This window comes from Metopolophium dirhodum, chromosome 1 (genome assembly GCF_019925205.1).
Source record: "Metopolophium dirhodum isolate CAU chromosome 1, ASM1992520v1, whole genome shotgun sequence".
In the NCBI taxonomy this organism is placed as follows: Eukaryota; Metazoa; Arthropoda; class Insecta; order Hemiptera; family Aphididae; genus Metopolophium; species Metopolophium dirhodum.
In genome coordinates, this window is record NC_083560.1 from 13,724,699 (window position 1) to 13,748,366 (window position 23,668).

At 39.5% G+C, this 23,668-nt stretch overlaps 2 protein-coding genes across 2 annotated transcripts; both read left to right on the forward strand.

The window, feature by feature from the left end:
• Positions 1 to 12,917: 12,917 nt before the first annotated feature.
• Positions 12,918 to 15,935, forward strand: LOC132932634 (uncharacterized). The gene has a single exon (XM_060999012.1). It carries the CDS (start codon positions 12,918 to 12,920, stop codon positions 15,933 to 15,935), a length of 3,018 nt encoding a protein of 1,005 aa, XP_060854995.1.
• Positions 15,936 to 15,949: 14 nt separating this feature from the next.
• On the forward strand, positions 15,950 to 18,169 carry LOC132932643 (uncharacterized). The gene has a single exon (XM_060999022.1). It carries the CDS (start codon positions 15,950 to 15,952, stop codon positions 18,167 to 18,169), a length of 2,220 nt encoding a protein of 739 aa, XP_060855005.1.
• The last annotated feature ends 5,499 nt before the right edge of the window (positions 18,170 to 23,668 follow it).

A 23,668-nucleotide genomic window follows, 5' to 3' on the forward strand; every position in this document is an offset into this window, starting at 1 on the left:
CAATAGCATCGAAGTAGTATGTCCAATCGATCAATATACACTCTTCGTTGGTTTCAACAAGGCCGAACGGAGTCCGTTAGGGCGGTAAAACTCGAATTTTGAGAAAATCATAACATTGTCCTTATAAATATGATAAAGCGGAAGTAATAGCGAAAGGTAAATAACGAATAAAAATTTCAGAAATTACACGGCCGCCGCAAATGAACTTCAATCCCGGCTGCCGACATCGAAACCACTACCCCGGGTCATCCGCACCAACGCCTTACCTACCTACCTACCTACTGAGTTGAAAACTGATGTCAAATCTATGACTCTTAAGCCGATTTCGACGTCCTTCAATGGGCGTCGTAAAAGGCGACCCCACCGCTTTGGGCAGCGAACGACCGGCTCCGTCACCCTCGGACGTCGAAACGGCGATATTCGCAAAAAAAATCGAACCCTCCGACGCACGTATTTATGCCTGTATATAGTAATACCCACATGACGGCGGCGCTCTCCGCAATCGGCTCTCGGCGTCGTCCCGCGGCCTCGGGACTCGTCCCGGAGGAAGTACGACCGCAGGCGGCTTAGAAATTTAACAAGGAATGCGAATAAGTCTTCGACGGGTAGGGCAGACGTGTCGAAAAGGTCTAAATTTCGAATTTTTGAAAAAAACGGCAAAAAACGCGCGCGACGGCGGCGGACGTAAAGCACGTCGTATCGGCCACGGAGGGCCCGCCGGGAAAAAAGTACGGTCACGCGCGGCCTCAAAATCTGACGGGGAACGCGAATAAGTCATCAACGGGGAGGTCCGACGTCTCCAATAGGAGTAAAACTCGAATTTTGAAAAAAAAGGTAAAATTTTCGTTCAATACGAATAATAATATGATAAGGCGGAAGTGATAGCGAAAGGAAAATAACGAAAAAAAAAAACGTGAAAAAAAAATTCCGGATTAACACGGCCGCCGCAAATTATCTCCGATCCCGGCGGCCGGCATCGAAACCACGACCCCCGGGTCATCCGCACATACGCCTAAACCTACCTACCTACCTACCGAGTTGAAAACTGGTGTCGAATCTATGACTCTTAAGCCGTTTCGCCGTCCCGGCGAATCGCGAACGCTTTCCCGGCGTCCGCAGAGGGCTTCTGAGCCGGCGATCCCACGGCTTCGGGCAGCGGACGACCGGCTCCGCTACCCCCGGACGTAAAAAACGCGATATTCGCGAAAAAAATCAAACCTTCCGACGCACGTATTTATGCCTGTATATAGTAATACCCACTCGACGGCGCCGCTCTCCGCACTCGGCTCTCGGCGTCATCCCGCGGCCTCGGAACCCGTCCCGGAGGAAGTACGGCCGCAGGCGGCCTATAAATTTGGCTGGGAACGCGAATATCGCGTCGACGGGGAGGTGAGACTTTTGAGAGAGCGGCGAGACGCGACTTTAGTCGAAAAAGTCGGAAAAATCGGTAAGACGCCGCGGCGCTCTAAAATATTCAAGTACGGCCGCGCGCGGCCTATAAATGTAACGGGGAACGCGAATAAGTCGCGAACGGGAGGTGAGACGTTTCCAAAACGGTTAAAACTCGACTATTCGAAAAAATTATCGAAAAACGCGGGCGACGGCGGCACTCTTATCGCACGTCGTCTCGGCCTCGGCGGGACGGGACGGGACAAAGTACGGCCGCGCGCGGCCTCACAATTTAACGGGGAACGCGAATAAGGTCCGAACGGGGCCGTCCGAGGTGCGCGAAGGCGTTAAAACACGAATTTTGAAGAAATTTTGAAAATTCGTCAAAAGTGATAAGGCGAAAGTGATGGCGAAAGGAAAATGACAAAAAAAAAAAAATTCCGAAATATCACGGCCGCCGCAAATTAACGAAATTCCCGGCGGCCGGCATCGAAACCACGACCCCCGGGTCATCCGCACCGACGCCTTACCTACCTACCTACCTACCGAGTTGAAAAGTCGTGTCGAATCTATGACTCTTAAGCGGTTTCGCCGTCCCGGCGAATCGCGAACGCGGTCCCGGCGTCCGCGGAGGGCTTTTGAGCCGGCGATCCCACCGCTTCGGGCGGCGGACGACAGGCTCCGCCACCCCCGGACGTCGAAAACGCGATATTCGCGAAAAAAAATCGGACCCTCCGACGCACGTATTTATGCCCGTATATAGTAATACCCACTCGACGGCGGCGATATCGGCGCTCCGCTCTCGGCGTCGTCCCGCGGCCCCGGGACTCGTCTCGGACGAAGTACGGCCGCGCGCGGCCTATAAATTTAGCTGGGAACGCGAATGTCGCGTCGACGGGGAGGTGAGACTTTCGAGAGAGCGGCGAGACGCGACTCTAGTCGAAAAAGTCGGAAAAATCGGTAAGACGGCGACGACGCCGCGCTTTCCGCTATCGTTCTCTACGCCGCGGCGCACTAAAATATTCGAGTACGGCCGCGCGCGACCTATAAACGTAACGGGGAACGCGAATGAGTCGCGAACGGGGAGGGCGGACGCCTCGAAGAGGGCTAAAACTCGAATTCTCGAAAAAAAAAGGCAAAAAACGCCCGCGACGGCGGCGCTCGGTTTTCACGTAACGGCCCACGCGGCGGGCCCGCCGGGAAAAAATTACGGCCGCGCGCGGTACGTGAATTTACCGGGGAACGCGAATAAGGTCCGAGCGGGGCCGCCCGGGGACCCCAGGGGGGGGGTAAAACTCGAAATGTGAAGAAATTTTGAAAATATCGAAAGAAATCGCGAAAAGTGATAAGAAGGAGTGATAACGCGGCGACGGCTCCGCCGCCGCCGGGAGACCGCCCGTCGAATTTTTTCATTGGTAGTCTCTTACGCTGGTTCGGAAATTCGCCACAGGCCGCGCCCTCGGGTTTCTGTTTTATACTATAAGAAGAAGAAGAAGACGTGGTTGCCGGTTGGTGAGGAGTGTTGTCGATGTCGGATGCCGCAGTGGTCTTGTGGTCTGGTCGTCAACCGAAGCCGACGCGGTGTATGGGTGATACAGAGGTCTAGTGATAGGGATCTGTGAAAAAATTAAGTGATAAGGATTTTAGATTTTGATAAGAAAAGTGGATTTATGATAAGGATGGTGGATTAGTGATAAGGATTTTGGATTTCTGATAAGGATTCTGGGTTAATGATAAGAATAGTGGATTGTGAATGGTGGACAATGTGCGACAACTGGGTAACTTCGTCAGGTATGCAATCCGACTGCGTCGAATTGCGGACAGCGTTCATTACCGTCGCCGAAAACGCAAAATTAAGTAATAAATTACGTGAAAAAAAATTAAAAACATTTCGGGCATCTATGCAAATCATATAGCCACCGTAGTTTAAGGGTGTCTAGAAGAGCAGTCACCTCAGTGGTCCGAGTAGGCAATCCGACTTCGTCGTATAGCGGACAATGTGCGACGGCTGGGTAACTTCGTCAGGTATGCAATCCGACTGCGTCGAATCGCGGACAACGTTTATTACTGTCACCGAAAACGGAAAAATTAATTACGTGAAAAAAAATTCAAAACATTTCGGGCATCTATGCAAATCATATAGCAATCGTCTTTTAAGGGTGTCTAGCAGGTCAGTCACCTCAGTGGTCCGAGTAGGCAATCCGACTTCGTCGGATAGCAGACAATATGCGACGGCCAGGTCACGTCGTCAGGTATGCAATCCGACTGTGTCGGATAGCGGACAGCGTTCATTACTGTCGCCGAAAACACAAAATTAAGTAATAAATTCAAAACATTTCGGGCGCATATATTCAATCAAGCCTGTATAAGATAGTAATAGCGACACGACGGCAGAGCTCTCCGCGATGTCAATCGGCCCCCGGGATTCGTCGCGAACGAAGCGCGGCCGCGAGCAGCCTATACATCTAGGAGGGAACGCGACTAAGGTTTCAACGGAACTGTATGGTGTTCGAAAAGGAGGTAAAACTCGAATTTCGAAAAAAATATTGAAATTTTCGTTAATTACGAATAATATAGGCGGAAGTGATAGCAAAAGTAAATAACGGAAAAAAAATACGGATTATCACGGCCGCCGCAAATTAACGAAAATCCCGGCGGCCGGCATCGAAACCGCGACCCGCAAGTCATCCGCACATACGCCTAAACCTACCAACCTACCTATCGAGTTGAAAACTGATATCAAATCTTTGACTCTTAAACCATAATGCTCAAAAGAATCTAACCCTCCGACGCATATATTCAAGCCTGTATATAGTAATAACTATTTGATGCCGCTAAATTAATTATTGTTCTTTATTTACTAAAGGTACCTAATAAGTTAGGTTAGGTTAGGTTATAATACTATATTATAATAGAAAAATATAGGTTGTTTTAAATTTTTATTAATAATTTTTTTTTATTTCTTTGGGCCCCTATACGAACGGGCCCGGGTGCGACTGCGCCCTCTGATCCCTCTTAGTTACGCCACTGGTACCTATACATAAGCAATATCAAACAGTATAGGCATATCATTATACCAGATCTTACTGAAATATATGAAGATCTATTTGTTTATTAATATTGTATTATATGGTATCTGCAGCATTATAATTTTTAATTTCCTCAACCAATCAAGTCACCTAAAAACTGTAATGAATTAAGTGGGTACTATATAATTATATTGTACTATTGTCTATTCAAGTAAAGAACCATATATGCAGCCCTTGTTAAATAGTATAGGTGGGTCGCTCAATAAATGTGTAGATAATAAAATAGTATTGATTAAATATTAGTTATTAAATAGTTTAATAGTATAGTCATATCATAATACAATTTAACTGCCAGAATTTAATTAAATACATAATAAGTTATATTTTGTCTAATAATATACATAATTTGACTAACCTAACAACTGAAATATTTTATTATACATTTAATATTTAACCACATAATCGTTTGACATGGGCTCAAAACCTACCCATATATTATAGTCATATCATAATACATTACCTCAACCAATTAACTCTTTTGAACTGTAATATATTAAGCACAACATACTATACGTTTGTTATGTTACTATTGTCTATTCAAGTACCTAATTAATTTATTATGTATTAAATAGTTTATTTCATATTATACTCATAATTAAACCTACCTATATAAGTTGTTTCAAATAGTTTATAGTCATATAATCATACAATTTAATAAAAGCAGTAGCTGTGTATATTTTTTATTTATTAATTTGATTTTATGCTAAAGATTGAAGAATTTCAAGAAATTAATTAAATACATTCATTTTTACTATGTTTATTTATATTGTATTATTTAAAATCTGTAGCATCGTTTGTATGCTACAACAAATTTGACTCACCAAAAATCTGTAATGAATGAAGTGGGTACTACATAGTTTACATTTAGTTTAGTTATTATAAGATAATAAAAGCATTAGCTTTGTATATTTGTTATATTTTATTAATTTGATTTTATGCTAATGATTGAACCTATCGAACGATGCTTAATAAATGTAGCTAATTATTTATCAAATAGTCTAATTGATCACTTAATACTCATAACTAAACCTACCTACATAAGTTATATCAAATAGTATAGCCATATCTTTATACAATTTAACTGCCAGAATTTAATTAAATACATTTAGATCTATTAGTTCATAATAATTATTGTATTATATAGTATCTGCAGCAGCTTTGTATCATACATAAAATTTATAATTAGCAAATTATATTACCTCAAACAATCAACTGCCCTAAAAACTGTAATATATTTAGTACTACCTACATAGTATACAATGTAGGTAAATTATATTACTATTGTCCAATTCAAGTATAAAAGAACCGTCCCATATATTCCATAAGTTATATTTTGTTATTGTATTAATATTATTTAGAATCTGTTGCAGTATATTTTGTATGCTACACTAAATTTATGATTGCCAAATTTGACTCACCTAAAAACTGTAATATATTAAGTACCAACTGCATAGTATAGGTATTACATATTTAATATTTAACCACATAATCGAGCCCAATAAATATCGCTCAATAAAGGTAGACAATAAAAGCAATAGCTGTGTATATCAATTTGTTATTTACCTTTAAATTAACTGTTTATTAATTTGATTTTATGCTCTTTACTATGTAGTAGGTACATAATATATTGCAGTTTTTTGGTGAGTCAGAAATGGTAATCATTAATTTAAAGTTAAATTGTATAATGAATTGGCTATACTATTTGATATTACTTATGAAGGTAGGTATTGTGTATTTAATCATGAGCATAAAATCAAATTAATAAATAGATAATTAGAAGGTAAATAATAAATTACACTTTTTAGGTGAGTCAAATTTGGTAAACAAAAATTTAGTGTGGCATACAAAATATACCTACCCGTAGTAAGTACACGGCTTCGGGCAGCGGATGGTCGGCTCCGCCACCCTCGGACGTCGAAAACGCGATATTCGCGAAAAAAATATAACCCTCCGACGCATGTATTTATGCCTGTATATAGTAATACCTACTCGACGGCGGCGATATCGGCACTCGACTTTCGGCGCCGTACCGCGGCCCCGGGAATCGTACCGGACGAAGTACGGCCACGTGCAACCTGTAAATTTAGCGGAGAACGCGAATATCGCGTCGGCGGGGAAGTGAGACTTTCGAGAGAGCGGTGAGACGCGACTTTAGTCGAAAAAGTCGGAAAAATCGGTAAGACGGCGACGACGCCGCGGCGCTCTAAAATATTCAAGTACGGCCGCGCGCGACCTATAAATGTAACGGGGAACATCGTTTTTTTGCGAATATCGTGTTTTCGACGTCCGAGGGTGGTGGAGCCGGTCGTCCGCTGCCCAAAGCAGTGGGATCGCCGGCTCAATAGAACTCTGCGGACGTCGAGACCGCGTTCGCAATTCGCCGGGACGGCGAAACGGCTTAAGAGTCATAGATTCGACTCCAATTTTCATCTCAGTAGGTAGGTAGGTAGGCAAGGCGTTGGTGCGGATGACCCGGGGGTCGTGGTTTCGATGCCGGCCACCGGGATCGGAGTTAATTTGCGGCGGCCGTGTAAATTCGGAATTTTTTTTTCACATTTTTTTTTTTTGTCATTTTCCTTTCGCTATCATTTTCGCCTTATCATATTATTCGTATTGAACGAAAATTTTACCTTTTTTTTCAAAATTCGAGTTTACCCCTTTCGAAGACGTCGGACCTCCCCGTTCACCCCTTATTCGCGTTCCCCGCTAAATCTATAGGCCGCGCGCGGCCGTACTTTCACCGGTACGATTCCCGGGGCCGCGGGATGGCGCCGAGAGTCGAGTGCCGATATCGCCGCCGTCGAGTAGGTATTACTATATACAGGCATAAATACATGCGTCGGAGGGTTATACTAATTTCCGTGATTTTTTCGTATTTTGTCAAAATTTTAACTTTAAATGCTTATAAATAAAAACTGTGACTAAGGTTTTTTAATTTTTTTCATCTGCCTTTGAAACAATAACCTAGGAGCCTTCTATTAAATTTTCAAGGTTTTTATTTTACAGATAAAATTTTATTGATATTTATAAAAATAAAACTAAAAAAAATGGAAATCGACAATGTCGGTAAACAGCTCAAAATAAGTCAAAATATTTCTAAAATGTTATGGTGTATAGGAAATGCAATTATAAACATTCAGTCAAAATTGCATGTCCTTACGGTAATTTGTTTTAGAGTTACACCAAAAACCAAAATCGATTTTCTGGAAAACAGATTTTGCGTAAAAATTCCCGTTTTTCCTTAATTTTTCTTTTGTTTTTCACGTCGCTTGTGAAAACTACTGGGAAATGTTTACTTTTGACCCCCCCCCCCCCCCCAAGTACCAACTATATTCACTTTCCTATCAGAAAAGTTACTATTGAAGAAAATCCAAGCACTTTTACTGTCCTAAAAGGTGATGACAGACACAAAAATAAAAAATTAAAAAAATTAAAAAAAAAACACATCATTGTAAAATCAATACATTCATCGCTTCGCTCAGAATCTAAAAAACGTAGAAGTGACGGCCGTAACATGGATAGATCAAACAATCAGTAGCGTAAGCAGTGGTAGGGTTCTAGGGTTCTGACCCCCCCCCCCCCCCCCTGAAATTTTTTTTCTATAAGAAAATCTTATTTACCATCATATTGATTACACACGGGTTAATTGTTGGAGATTTTAGATTCTGAGCGAAGCGATGAATGTATTGATTCTACAATGATGTGTGTTTTTTTTTTTTATTTTTTTTTTATTTTTGTGTCTGTCATCACCTTTTAGGACAGTAAAACTGCTTGGATTTTCTTCAATAGTAACTTTTCTGATAGGAAAGTGAATCTAGTTGGTACTTTGAGGGGGTCAAAAAGTATAAAAATTTCCCAGTAGTTTTCACAAGCGACGTGAAAAACAAAAGAAAAATTAAGGAAAAAACGGGAATTTTTACGCAAAATCTGTTTTCGAGAAAATCGATTTTGGTTTTTTGGTGTAACTCTAAAACAAATGACCGTAGGGACATGAAATTTTGACTGAATGTTTATATTAGCATTTTCTATACACCATAAAATTTACAAAATATTTTGACTCTTTTTGAGCTGTTTACGGACATTGTCAGTTTTCAATTTTTTTTAGTTTTTTATTTCTATAAATATCAATAAAATTTTATCTGTTGATTAAAAAAGCTTGAAAATTTAATAGAAGGCTCCTAGGTTATTGTTTCGAAGGCAGATGAAAAAAATTAAAAATCCTTAGTCACAGTTTTTAATTATAAGCATTTAAAGTTCAAATTTTGACAAAATACGGAAAAATCACGAAAAATAGCAAATTATTTTGAGTTGAGAATTCATAAAAATTTTTCTTTTTAAATCTAAGATTTGAAAATGTAATATAAGATTACTCATAAGTTTGTCTACCTTTATCAAAAAAAAAATGTCTAGAAGAAACTTAAATTAAATTTTTATGTGCGTCTGAAATTTATATTTTTACAACATTTGATATTTACTCGATTTCTCATGTAACAATTTTCTTATTTTCTTGTAATTAAAAAACGAATGACTGTAGATACTTGAAAATTTCACTGAATGTTTATATTAGCATTTTCTATACACCATAAAATGTTGAAAATATTTTGACTCTTTTTGAGCTGTTTACGGACATTGTCAGTTTTCAATTTTTTTAGTTTTTTTTTCTATAAATATCAATAAATTTTTATTTGTTGGGTAAAAAAAGCGTGAAAATTTAATATAAGGCTCCTGATATATCGTTCTAATAGCAGTTGAAAAATATTGAAAATACATAGGCACAATTTTTTTTATAAGCATTTAAAGTTCAAATTTTGACAACATTTATCAAATTTATAATTTATTAATTATTTTGTGGTTAAAAATGTGTAAAATGTTTAACTTTAATGGCTAAAGATTGGAAATTTAAAACAAGGCTCCACGTAAATAGGTTATATATAAATTACTTTATTCACAATAATATCATCAAATATACTTGGTAAAATCATAGGCTGACTGACCGTTTTCGCTCAGAATCGTTTTTCTTATACAATGATATTATATCATTGAATTCAAATTTAACACCATCCATTACAGTGACCCACTTGTAACCTACTGTACAGCAGAGCGACATCCACTTATCCACCTTTTTAATAGATTTAAAATAAATTGTTGAATATGACAAAGACGTCGATAATCATAGTTTCTGTTTTTTTTTTTTTTGCTGACTTAGAACATTACTATAATAAACGTCTGCCATAATCGATAGTGTATAATCGTCAATCAATTATTACCACGTTTATTATGATCCTGGGAGGCTCTATAGCTGATGACCAGATTAAACACTGTAAATGTAGACTAAATTTGAGACTATAACTATAATTAGTTTTATTAATACTGTTAAGTAAAAAATAATGCTAATTATTTACTTAGATAAAACACTAACCGAACTAAAATCCTACGTACGCTACTGCAAACAATGGATAGCGTCAAAAACGTGCTGTGTTGACGTCGGTCACCGTGGCAACATCACGAACGTCAACTATGTGTTGACATCGGCGATCGGCAGTGAACGTTTTAAATATAAATGACAAAACGAAAAACAATTTTAAACAAATAATTCTGATTGTATTGATATAATATAAATTATAAAAAGGTGGATAAGTGGATGTCGCTCTGCTGTACAGTAGGTTACAAGTGGGTCACTGTAATGGATGGTGTTAAATTTGAATTTAATGATATGATATCATTGTATAAGAAAAAAGATTCTGAGCGAAAACGGTCAGTCAGCCCATGATATTACCAAGTATATTTGATGATATTATTGTGAATACAGTAATTTATATATAACCTATTTACGTGGAGCCTTGTTTTAAATTTTTAATCCTTAGCCATAAAAGTTAAACATTTTATACATTTTTAACTACAAAATAATTAATAAATTTGATAAATGTTGTCAAAATTTGAACTTTAAATGCTTATAAAAAAAAATTGTACCTATGTATTTTCAATATTTTTCAACTGCTATTAGAACGATATATCAGGAGCCCTATATTAAATTTTCACGCTTTTTTACTCAACAAATAAAATTTTATTGATATTTATAGAGAAAAAAACTAAAAAAATTGAAAACTGACAATGTCCGTTAGCATCTCAAAAAGAGTCATAATATTTTCAAAATTGTATGGTGTATAGAAAATGATAATATAAACGTTCAGTGAAATTTTCAAGTATCTAGTCATTCGTTTTTTAATCACAACAAAATAAGCAAATTGTTACATAAGAAATCGAGTGAATATCAAATGTTGTGAAAATATAAATTTCAGACGCTTAGGTATAAAAATTTAATTTAAGTTTCTTGTAGACATTTTTTTTTTTGATAAAGGCAGACAAACTAATAAGTAATCTTATATTATATTTTCAAATCTTAGATTTAAAAAGAAAAAATTTTATGAATTCTCAACTCAAAATAATTTGCTAATTTCCGTGATTTTTCCGTATTTTGTCAAAATTTTAACTTGAAATGCTTATAAATAAAAACTGTGACTAAGGTTTTTTAATTTTTTTCATCTGCCTTTGAAACAATAACCTAGGAGCCTTCTATTAAATTTTCAAGGTTTTTTATTTTACAGATAAAATTTTATTGATATTTATTAAAATAAAACTAAAAAAAATGGAAATTGACAATGTCGGTAAACAGCTCAAAATAAGTCAAAATATTTCTAAAATGTTATGGTGTATAGGAAATGCAATTATAAACATTCAGTCAAAATTGCATGTCCTTACGGTAATTTGTTTTAGAGTAATACCAAAAACCAAAATCGATTTTCTGGAAAACAGATTTTGCGTAAAAATTCCCGTTTTTTCCTTAATTATTCTTTTGTTTTTCACGTCGCTTGTGAAAACTACTGGGAAATGTTTACTTTTGACCCCCCCAAGTACCAACTACATTCACTTTCCTATCAGAAAAGTTACTATTGAAGAAAATCCAAGCACTTTTACTGTCCTAAAAGGTGATGACAGACACAAAAATTAAAAAATTTAAAAAAAATTTAAAAAATTAAAAAAAAAAAAAAAACACACATCATTGTAAAATCAATACATTCATTGCTTCGCTCAGAATCTGAAATTAAAACAATTACCTACGTTGGCTGGAAAATAATATTTAGTTACACGCAAACTGAGGTGTTGGCGCTGACAATGACCATCAGCGATATGCTAATGAGCACGACGGCACGAGTGTCTTATCGGTCAGTCCCACCTTCCACTCATCTCTTCACCCTATTATATATTCCTTGTGTATTATTATTATTATTGATTATTAGAATCACCATATTTATCGTCTTTGTTTTAGTTGTATTATCTTAATCTTTATTGTGTTTTTCTTATTATCATTTATTGCGGCCAACGCCCTTGTTGTCATATCTTTTTTTGTGTGCTTTTTTTCTCTCGTCAAATTTTTTATTGTCCCGCTATTGCAGCGTTCTTTTTGTTAATGTGATGTTCGTGTTCTTTACAATCTTGTCGGGTGTACGTATTTATTGGTACACACCAAGCCTCATTTATATATATATTATTAATTTCGATCTGTACAATCGGACTGTCTGATCATTGTGATCAACCAAATTGTTATTATTACTGCGGTGTTACTTGCGACGCTACTGAAATCCGTCACTGCACCTGCTCATTATTATTGTTTAAAATAAACGGCCAAATTATTACCATTCAAACCGTGAGTTATAAATTTATATATCTTAATTATATTATTGCCATCCGTGGGTCACCTGATCCGACGGCTTGTACGCCCACTGTGCGCCTCACCGTCACCAAGTACCAGCTCCTCCCGCGTAAGTCCGCCAGCACTCGCCGTAGTGTGTGAGAGGCCGCCCAGGTCTTCGGAATCCGCATTCAACGGGTGTCTCCAATGTGGGCAGGCTGTCCGGGTCCACGTCAAGACTTTTAGTTTAAGCTTAGTCATTAAGGTTTAGCCAACTCATGTGAGCTCCGTGGTCATTGCACCTGTCCTAACCGACTACGGAGACCCCCCCCCCCCAATAACTAAACTCTAAAATCTTGTTCTCCTCAACACCTCACGTCCCTTTCCTAATCTGAGGTCATCGTTGTCGTCGTGCATATTAGGTTGCCTACCCAATTTATAAAAGGCGACATAAGCAATCCAAATCAATTTTTTTTTGGTCTCGACTGTTCGTCGAGTGGTCCTTCGGGAATGTGCTGCGTCAGCTGTCTTGTCGTACACATATTTTTGGTCCTTCGGGCCGGATGTACTAACAAACTGCGACTAGTGTGGTGCTCAAGTTCTGCTTGAATTCGTCGTTTGTAAACAGTGACAGAGAAAAATTGTCATTACCTGTCCGTAATGCTGTAGTTGCGTTCAAAATAAATTCATACGATCAACACCCTGTGTTGATTTATTCTAATTACAAACTCCGTAACTTGTTGTAAAAAATGGTCACTCCTCCTTCAGTAACTTATGCAGAGGCAAAAGCACGGGTTGTCCGTGCAATTGCAAAAATCACTTCATTTGTCGCTGCAGCCGGTGAATATAAAGCCGATCGTTCTAATGCGGGCAAACATGCTAAAGTAGCTAAGATGCTGTCTGAATTAAATGACATTCGTCGAATTGCTGAAGACGATTTCCAAGTCATGGAATCTTCTGTTAGTAAAAAGTTAGCCCCCATGGAAGTCGTAGATAATAAAGAGAGTCTAAGCCTCAGTGCCGATTTTGACAATTTGTACTATGAACTTGCTGCTTTTGCTGATGTGTATCATATTTCATTATCTCCCGGCATGGATACATCCTCAGCTCAGTTGTCAGTTAACCAAACAACAGGCTCCAGTAATTTGTCACATTATCAACTGCCCAAACGGAGCTTTCCTACGTTTTCTGGAGTGCTTATTGAATGGCAGGGTTTCGAAGATCTCTTTAAATCAATTTTGTCCCACGCTCCTGATCTTCCCGATGTTGAGCGATTTGAAATATTAAAGACCTCTCTGCAAGGTGAAGCTCTATCGTTGGTTTCACATCTCCCTTTGACGTCCGCAAACTATAACAAAGCTTGGGAAGTGTTGCGTGCTCGTTATGGGAACAAGCGTGATTTGGCTCGAATTCATCTGGACGCCCTCCTAGCACCCCACACAGTCAATTGTAACGACGCGGCTTCCATAAAAACTCTTCTCACGACCATTCTTGAACACACTGCGGCCCTAGATAATTTAGATTTTGTTACTCGCCAATGGAGTCCGATTCTTGTTCATATCTTTGAAAATCATCTAGATTATGATCTTCGCTCTCGTTGGGAACTCACTGTTGGAGATCGCCATCAACCAGCCACGAGTGACTTTGTAGAATTTTTAAGGAGCCATGTTCGGTCAGCCGAAGCTCGTGCAGGAAATTATTCAACGACTTTACAATCTAGTACTTCCCAACCAAAACAGTCAAAAAAGGTATATACTACACACTCTCGTCCCACTTATGGACCAAAAGTGTTGACCGCCAGTGCGGCGTTATCCACTGAATCAGGTCATCGGTCACCTGCTATCAGTAACTGCCAAATTTGCAAAAAGCCTCATTCGATTCGACAATGTCAATTGTTCCTTAGTAAAGGCCCAAACGATCGTTTTCAGCTGGCAAAAACCCATCGTCTCTGCATCAACTGTCTCGGCTGTGGACACTCGTCCGCTGCGTGCCCTTCGAAATTCAAGTGTCAATCGTGCAATCGTTCTCACCATACCTTGTTACACTTTGAATCAAGTCCAGCCACGAGTACACCACCAAGTAGTTCCATGGTGGTCCAGTCAGGTGATCCTACCCGCACGGTCTCGTTAGTTGTAAAAGATAACCCCCAGAAAGTGGTATTATTATCAACTGTGCTTCTGGACATTTGTGGTACCGATGGTCATCGTCATTCGTTTAGAGCCCTATTAGACAGTGGCTCTCAAGCCAGCTTTATCACGGGCAAATCGGCTGACATTCTTATGCTCAATCGCCGACGTTCACCTGTGAGTATAACCACGTTTGCTAACACTACTGCTACTCCTGTTTGTGGATCATCCGTTGTCATTGTGACTCCTCACGGCAAACAAACACCCAGCCTAAGTATTGACGCTTTGATTGTACCACAGATCACAGGAAAAACCCCGCAAATCTCGTTCACACCTGGTCAATGGACACATATTCACCATTTGCCCTTAGCAGATCCGTCATATCACATTCCTGGTGACATAGACTTGCTGTTGGGCGCCGACATTCTACCGTCCATATTATGCGACAGTCTCATTTCGGGTAGTGCAGGCGAGCCTACTGCGTTAAAAACAATTTTCGGTTGGGTTTTGTTTGGGCCGACCACCACAGCTCCCCCTGTTTCACTGGCCACAATGTGTGTGTCAACATCCAGCAACCTTGATGCAACCTTAAGAAAGTTTTGGGAGTTGGAAGAGCTACCTGTAGTTCATCACTTAAGTCCCGATGACAAAGTTGCAGAAGAGATCTACGTCTCAACCACTACTCGTCTTAGTTCAGGTCGTTTTATGGTTACACTTCCGTTTCGAACACCGTCTCCTGTGTTAGGTGATTCTAAGACTCATGCTCATCAACGCTACAAGGCCCTTGAGCTTCGACTAAGTCGACAACCTGATCTTCGAAAACAGTACATAGACTTTATGCAGGATTACTTGTCAAGTGGTCACATGGAACTTGTGCCAGTGTCTGAACGCGACAATCCACTGAATTACTATATACCACACCATTGTGTCATAAAACCTGACAGCAAGACAACAAAATTGCGTGTTGTATTCAATGCTTCAGCCCGTACTTCAACCGGAGCCTCTCTGAATGAGAGTATGTATACTGGTCCAAAGTTGCAACCAGATATTCAAGTTGTATTGCTCCGCTCTCGTCTCTGGAAGTACCTGTTTATGGCTGACATAAAACAGATGTACCGCCAAATCCTAGTTCAACCTTCAGATCGAGACTATTTGAGAATCCTGTGGAGATTTTCACCCTCGTCTCCAATTGATGAATATCGGCTCTGTACAGTTACGTATGGAACGTCAGCAGCACCTTTTCAAGCTCTGCGAACTATTCGTCATCTTGCTACACTGGACGGTGCTAGGTGGCCGGTGGCCGCTGACGTTTTACTCAATGACACTTTTGTCGACGATATTTTAACTGGTGCAAACTCAGAAGAAGACGCTCTCAACTGTCAAGACCAATTGATAAACCTTTGTGCACTCGCTCAATTTGAGCTCCGCAAGTGGGCCAGCAACAATGTACAACTTCTACAAATGGTCCCACCAGAATCTCGTGCAATGTCCGTCTCAGTCTTGTTCGACAGTGACGAACTCTCTGATTTGAAAGTATTAGGGTTAAAATGGGACCCATCTGCTGACACTTTTTCCTTTAAAGCTCACAACCGACAAAACGATCTGTTCTGTCCGACATTGCTCGTGTCTTTGATCCGTTAGGACTGTTGTCACCCATGACCTTTTTCACAAAACACGTCATGCAACAGCTGTGGACCTCCGGTATCAACTGGGATGACCCAGTTCCCTCTGACATTGCCTCCCTATGGGCCCGATATCAGTCTGAACAGCAGCTAATTGAAACCATTAGTATTCCTCGTCGTATTACCTATGATCATGCTATTTCTGTACAACTCCATGCCTTTTCTGATAGCTCTGAAAAAGGTTATGCCGCGGCAGTATATCTCCGTGTAGAGACAGTCACGTCAGTGTATTGTCATCTCATAACAGGAAAGTCAAAAGTAGCCCCTCTCAAGCGGTCCACAATTCCCCGTCTGGAACTGTGTGGTGCCGTATTGGCTTCGAAACTCCTCCGATTGGTTGCTGACTCCTACACTAATCGCATAACTATTGACGAACTCCACGCCTGGACTGATTCCACCACAGCTCTCGTTTGGATTAGGTCTTCCCCTCATCGATGGGCCACATTCATCGCGAATCGAACCAGTCTGATCCACGATTTAACCACACCTGCAATTTGGCGCCATGTTCCCACGAAGGAGAATCCAGTCGATTGCGCATCGCGCGGATTGTTTCCTTCCGAGCTCCTCAACCACTCACTGTGGTGGACTGGTCCATCATTTTTACTGAGTCCTCCAGACAAATGGCCAAAATTACTGTTAACCAAACTTGAAGATTTCACTGGGCCCCCCACAAGGGAAGCTCGAGTACCTACTGTGCTCACCGTCACTGTAGACATTCCGATAATCAATTTGTTAAATCGCATGTCATCTCTGCAGAAGATCCTTCGCGTAATCGCTTACTGTTTTCGATTTTCCAAGCCCCGTTCTGACGCTCCAATTAGCAACATTATAAATGCGACAGAGATCACTCGTGCTCTCTCTGCCTTGGTCTACTTAGTCCAACGTCAAGCGTTTGCCGTCGAAATTGCAGCTCTGTCAAACGGTCTTCCCTGCTCAAAATCTCTCCGACGTTTAGACCTGTTTATTGACCCAGTTGGTGTTCTCAGAGTGGGCGGTCGGCTTCGCAACGCAGAAATTCCATACGTTCACAAGCATCCTGCTTTGTTGCCGTCCCGTCATCGTTTAACTGATCTAATAATTGATCACAACCATTGTGCATTAAGCCATCCAGGAGCCATGACCCTCCAATCACATTTACAGCGTGAGTTTTGGATACTGTCAGGGAGGCAGGCTATTAGGTCCCGGCTGCGATTATGTCTTCCATGCTTTCGCACTAGACCTCAAACGGTTCAACCAAAAATGGCTGCTCTTCCTAAATACAGAGTACAACAGATAAAACCATTTGCTATCTCAGGCGTTGATTATGCTGGCCCGATATCTATCAAAGGATCCCGTGGTCGCGCATCATCCAGGAGCTCTGCCTACATTTGTTTATTCGTCTGTACCGTAACCAAGGCATTGCACATCGAGCTCAGTTCTGACCTGTCAACGGAAACTTTCCTCCTAGCGTTCACTCGTTTTGCTGCTCGTCGTGGACCGATCAAAGAGATCCATAGTGATTGTGGTACTAATTTCGTTGGTGCCGCGAATATTTTAAACCCGCTACATAACTTCATCGCATCAGAAACCTATCAACACAGTGTACGAAATCATTTGTCCAAGGACCAAATTACTTGGTTTTTCAATCCTCCGTCTTCTCCTCACTTTGGAGGACTCTGGGAAGCTGGAGTAAAGTCGACTAAGTCGTTAATTTTTCGATCCATTGGAACCCATAGACTCACAAGTGAAGAACTAATCACTTTGTTGACAAAAATTGAAGCCACTCTAAATTCACGGCCTTTGTGTGCCCTTAGCAATGATCCCAAAGATTTAGAAGCTTTGACGCCAAGCCATTTTTTAACGCTGGTCCCATCGACATCTCTTCCGGACCCTTGTTTGGAAAACGTACCACTCTCAAAAATGCAGCGTTGGCGCTTAGTTACTGATCTCCACCGGTACTTCTGGACCAGATGGAAAAATGAATATTTGTCTACTCTCCAGCTGCGAACAAAATGGTCTGATGATGGAAAGCAGTTGAATGTTGGAGACCTTGTCCTAATAAAGGAACCCTCGCATCCGCTGTATTGGCGATACGGACGTATCACGGACCTCCACCCTGGTGCAGACGGGGTGTCACGCGTTGCTACTGTCCACACGTCGTCTGGAGTTCTAACTCGGCCAGCTGTCAAGTTGTGTCCAGTGCCTTCTTGTTGAAGTTCCTTCAAAGTGGGCGGTGATGTTGGCGCTGACAATGACCATCAGCGATATGCTAATGAGCACGACGGCACGAGTGTCTTATCGGTCAGTCCCACCTTCCACTCATCTCTTCACCCTATTATATATTCCTTGTGTATTATTATTATTATTGATTATTAGAATCACCATATTTATCGTCTTTGTTTTAGTTGTATTATCTTAATCTTTATTGTGTTTTTCTTATTATCATTTATTGCGGCCAACGCCCTTGTTGTCATATCTTTTTTTGTGTGCTTTTTTTCTCTCGTCAAATTTTTTATTGTCCCGCTATTGCAGCGTTCTTTTTGTTAATGTGATGTTCGTGTTCTTTACAATCTTGTCGGGTGTACGTATTTATTGGTACACACCAAGCCTCATTTATATATATATTATTAATTTCGATCTGTACAATCGGACTGTCTGATCATTGTGATCAACCAAATTGTTATTATTACTGCGGTGTTACTTGCGACGCTACTGAAATCCGTCACTGCACCTGCTCATTATTATTGTTTAAAGTAAACGGCCAAATTATTACCATTCAAACCGTGAGTTATAAATTTATATATCTTAATTATATTATTGCCATCCGTGGGTCACCTGATCCGACGGCTTGTACGCCCACTGTGCGCCTCACCGTCACCAAGTACCAGCTCCTCCCGCGTAAGTCCGCCAGCACTCGCCGTAGTGTGTGAGAGGCCGCCCAGGTCTTCGGAATCCGCATTCAACGGGTGTCTCCAATGTGGGCAGGCTGTCCGGGTCCACGTCAAGACTTTTAGTTTAAGCTTAGTCATTAAGGTTTAGCCAACTCATGTGAGCTCCGTGGTCATTGCACCTGTCCTAACCGACTACGGAGACCCCCCCCCCCCAATAACTAAACTCTAAAATCTTGTTCTCCTCAACACCTCACGTCCCTTTCCTAATCTGAGGTCATCGTTGTCGTCGTGCATATTAGGTTGCCTACCCAATTTATAAAAGGCGACATAAGCAATCCAAATCAATTTTTTTTTGGTCTCGACTGTTCGTCGAGTGGTCCTTCGGGAATGTGCTGCGTCAGCTGTCTTGGCGTACACATGAGGTCTGAGACAACTGAAATGCGCAACAGCTCCAGGATAAATGACCTGATGTAAATTGATGGTTATTACCCATATTTAAATAAATACTTATTGATTATCCTATAAACCACGAGTTGATTACTTTCAGATTTAATACACAAATCCCACACGCTCCGATTTCCGAATCTCGACTGTGTGTTGACGACCTATTACCAGTCTTGTCAATGTACGCTCCACGCCGAATCTGGGTACGCCGTCGTGCGAGACGTTACGAAATAATTTTAATGTACAACATTTTTTTGTTTATTTTGAAAGTCGAATATAAAGTGAAATAACAATAAAATATTTAAATGGATAAGTTATTACTTATGTACCTATGTGTTTGTGCGGTGTGCGCGCCGTCACTTGCAGAGTCGCTGCGGGCGTTCGAACATTCGCGAACATTCCCCTCCTGCCGTCATCATCATAGCTGCGCACCTCTAGCGAGTGGCTATCGGTTATCGACAGTCGCCACCGCCGAACCAGTTCCCCACGGCACCGCCGGTACCTACTAACACGACGACGTCCGGCCGTACGCTGTTCTCGATTTGTTGGCGTTCGTCGTCGTTTGCGCGATGGCCGACCGAGGTTTTCCGAAACCATTGGTGAATCAACTGTTCGCGCCGCTCTCGTCGTTTCCCTTTCAGCTTCGAATCGTGTTTCGCGCTCCAGACGCGACGCTTCCGTACCAAAACGCCCACGTCATCGTCAACGCGATCGTCGGTGTTTGTCCTAGCCGTGTACTCCGCAGTCCGCGTGCAGGTCGCCGTATGTTGTTATTCGTTACCGTTACCGGCCGTGGCGCACCGGTGAATCGTGTGGTTCGTTTGTTCGTTCACAGCGTCGCCGCCCGTCAACATGGTACCTACGTCACTGTCGAGCAGTCACAAGCACATCGTTGGCCATCCACGGTTAGGTTACCGCGGTCGCGGGCCAAGCGTCTGCATGAGCAAATCTGACAATACGGGACAAACAATGACAATTTATTGTAGACGACAAAGCCCCCTGAAAATACTCGAATGAGCTTTATAATATTATAACGTATATTACAATTTACAGTCCTATAGATTTATAGAGCGCGTTCGTTACCACCTGCTCAGGGGGCGTACACGCATGTACATGTGTCGCGATTTTTGACACTACTTGTCCGAAAAACGATGTCGTCCTTATCACCACCGCGTTTCAGATAAGAAATTATCGTTTGTTTATTAATTATTGTATTTCTCTGGCGTGGCCTGCATACGTTATAATGTTATTTTATGCCACAGGCCACAGCCCAGCACGGTTTATACAGTAAGTAGGTATATAAGTTTATTAGAGGTAGGTACCTATATTGGATATTTGATTGTTAGGATGTTATGATCATACCCATGCTAATTTGTATTGGTACATAGTTTGTTTTGCCATTCAATAATAATTAGGTATTTGGTCCTTTGAACACGAAACTTCCGGCGATATTATTCATTCCTAAGACTCTTAAGTAGTTCATAAGTAGGTACCCACTCCCAGAACACAATTAAATGTTTCACTCACGGAGGCGCACGTCCGCCAGTGTTGCGAAGCCGGCTAAAGATTCAACTTTGATAGATCCGCGATAGTGCGTCAGTAACAGTATAGGTATATTTCTGATCTTACATAATAGGTATTGCCAATTTTTAAGTTTTAATGTGCCTACCTAATTTTAAATGTACAATCATTTGAACATGAATGTATATTTTTATGGAATAAAGTGAATCGATTTTTGTTTTTACATCAAAATTAATTCAATAAGAAAACAGATACCTAACCAATATTTCTATTTTTTTTAATTAATTAATATTTTACACGCCTATAAATACTTCTTCGTTTAGGTACTTACTTATATTAAAAGACGTAATTTCACATTTTAATGCTGTGTTACATTGCATATTAAATAATATTTATCTATATTGTATCGACTCTTGAAAACGCATTTTGTTTATCCACCTATAGAAGAACCTCACGACAAGGACGTCATGATGAGCGAAATAAAAGATGACATCATCGACGAAGTAGATTCTGAAGGTGTTTAGGAAGCAAATAAGATGGACTCCTCCGGAGTTAATATGAGAAGTAAATAATGAGAGCGGCAGAAGAAAACAGGCCCCGGCCAATTTCCTGGGAAGAGAAATTCCCGATCAGGAAATGAAACAGGTAACTGCGACTTGCTAATACAATTAAACCAACTTAGACATTTTTACAAATGTAACTGTTTTTAAGAAGAACATAGGACAGTGGATGTGTAGGCAGCGAATCAAAAATATTTACTGCCGAGAAATGAAAATATAAATAACGAACAATCAACTCCAGTTAAACAAATTATTTATAACAATAGTAATTTAATAATAATTTGGTAAGTCTTTCTAGTTTAAAATATCGTCAATATTCATATTACATTTTTTTTTTACAGGTCAGTCTATACTCCGTTCCAAGAGAGAAGGAACTCGTCTCGCAATATTACTGACAGCGTTTTACAACCTAGCGCATTACTTCCTTCACTCAAACATTCCTGGAGGTAGCGTTTGTAGCACTACAACTACAACTACAAACTATGTATGATTAAAGTAAATAGTGACCCGGGTCGTTAAATGCCAATAAATGTTGGTATTTTTCTTACATAATGTACGATACATAATATATAACTAATGGTATATATTAAACTTGTACAGTTTCTGCTGCTGAAAATGATAAATTTATATATTTTATTTACAGTTTTTCATCGCTGTCTGTTTCGCCAACACATTTTTTCTCGACACAATCACCAATACAGCCATGACATATAAAACAATTGTCATGAATAACTGTAGCAGAGGAAACCAATGGGTATGAAGAAAAATTTGCCTTGTCCGAAATTAGTCAACAGCGTAATATAATATTTTGTATTTCAAGACAACAACTCATAAATGGGTATGTATATATTTTTAATTTATTATTTTATTTTTATTCATAGTAGTATTGATAAAGGTTAATAATTTCTATATTTTGTTTAGTCCCTGTCCAATTTGCGGTGATAAAATGTCTGGTTCACCTGAGAAGTAGATCGTTATGAATATGTAGCCATGAAAGCAGTGGTGATGGGTGGGTGAGAGGGCATAAATGTGCTCAAGGTAATTTTTCTATGGTAGTATAATTTTGCACCCACAGGCAACCGTTGGAAATAATATAATATTTTATAGGTAACTCAATTAATATAATGCAATTTAAGTAATCATTTTGTTACATCATAGACCACTTAAATAATTTAGATACTTGATATTTATATCATATGTTAATTTTATCAATTCATATACTTGTAACATTTTCAAAATATTTTTACATGTTTTGAGTTGTTTACAGACTATTTCTAATTTCAGTTTTTTTAGTTTTTTTTCTATAAATGTCTATAAAATTTTATTTGTTGGGTAGAAAAGCTTAACAATTTAATATAAGGCTCTTAAAATATTGTTACAATGACACAAAAATATTAAAAATCCAGTCACAAAAAAAAAAAAAAGTACAAATAAATCAAATTAAAGCGTATGAAGTCCATATTTTTACAACATTAGATATTCACACGATTTCTCATGTAGCAATTTTGTTATTTTTTTGTAATTCAAAAACAATTAACTGTAGATGTATGAAAATTTCACTGAATGTTTAGAATTAACGTCTTATCTTCAATGTCCAAAACTCAAATAAAAATTATCATTATATTTACTTAGATACGCAGCAGATTGATTTATAACTTCCCTCTTTTTCTTACACATAACTGCCACAGATAAACCGGGCTGCAAGTAACTGCGGCCTGTATCTTCCCAACAATAATGACTCTTTACTTATGCAAGATTCTATATGCTTTTTAATGAATATAGTTATTTCATTAAATGTATTTACCCTTGTAATTCTCTATCCTCCTCTTTTTTTCTTTGGGACTACTATGGACTACTAGTTGCCAACCTTTTTTTTGACATCGTTAATAAGTAGTTTGTAATAAATCACCATTTGAGTCCCTTTTACGATTATTTTTTTGATATTCTTTTAACGTGCCTCCAAAAATAACACCATCTTTTAATTTGGAACAACTTCCAAGTTCTGGGAGCAAGTTTCTCTCTTGAAGATAATTAACACATGTTTCCTCAGTACATATCATATGCCCGTACAAATAGCTCATGGATTTGTTCATTTTTGTTTATTTTAAAATAAACAAATAAAAAAGTAAAACTTGCAACAAATAGGACACACACATACCCGAACACAACGCAAACTAAAATAATATATCTAAAAGCAAGTTATCATGGGTCTTGGTGGATCAGTTATCTTAATGGCTAGTACGCTATAATTTTGTACAATTGTTATAATATGTTATTTATCATAATGACTCAAATGT

Bases quoted from the DNA above. Each gene is read 5' to 3' on its own strand.
- LOC132932634 (XM_060999012.1), top strand. From the start codon at position 12,918: ATGGTCACTCCTCCTTCAGTAACTTATGCAGAGGCAAAAGCACGGGTT.
- LOC132932643 (XM_060999022.1), top strand. From the start codon at position 15,950: ATGACCTTTTTCACAAAACACGTCATGCAACAGCTGTGGACCTCCGGT.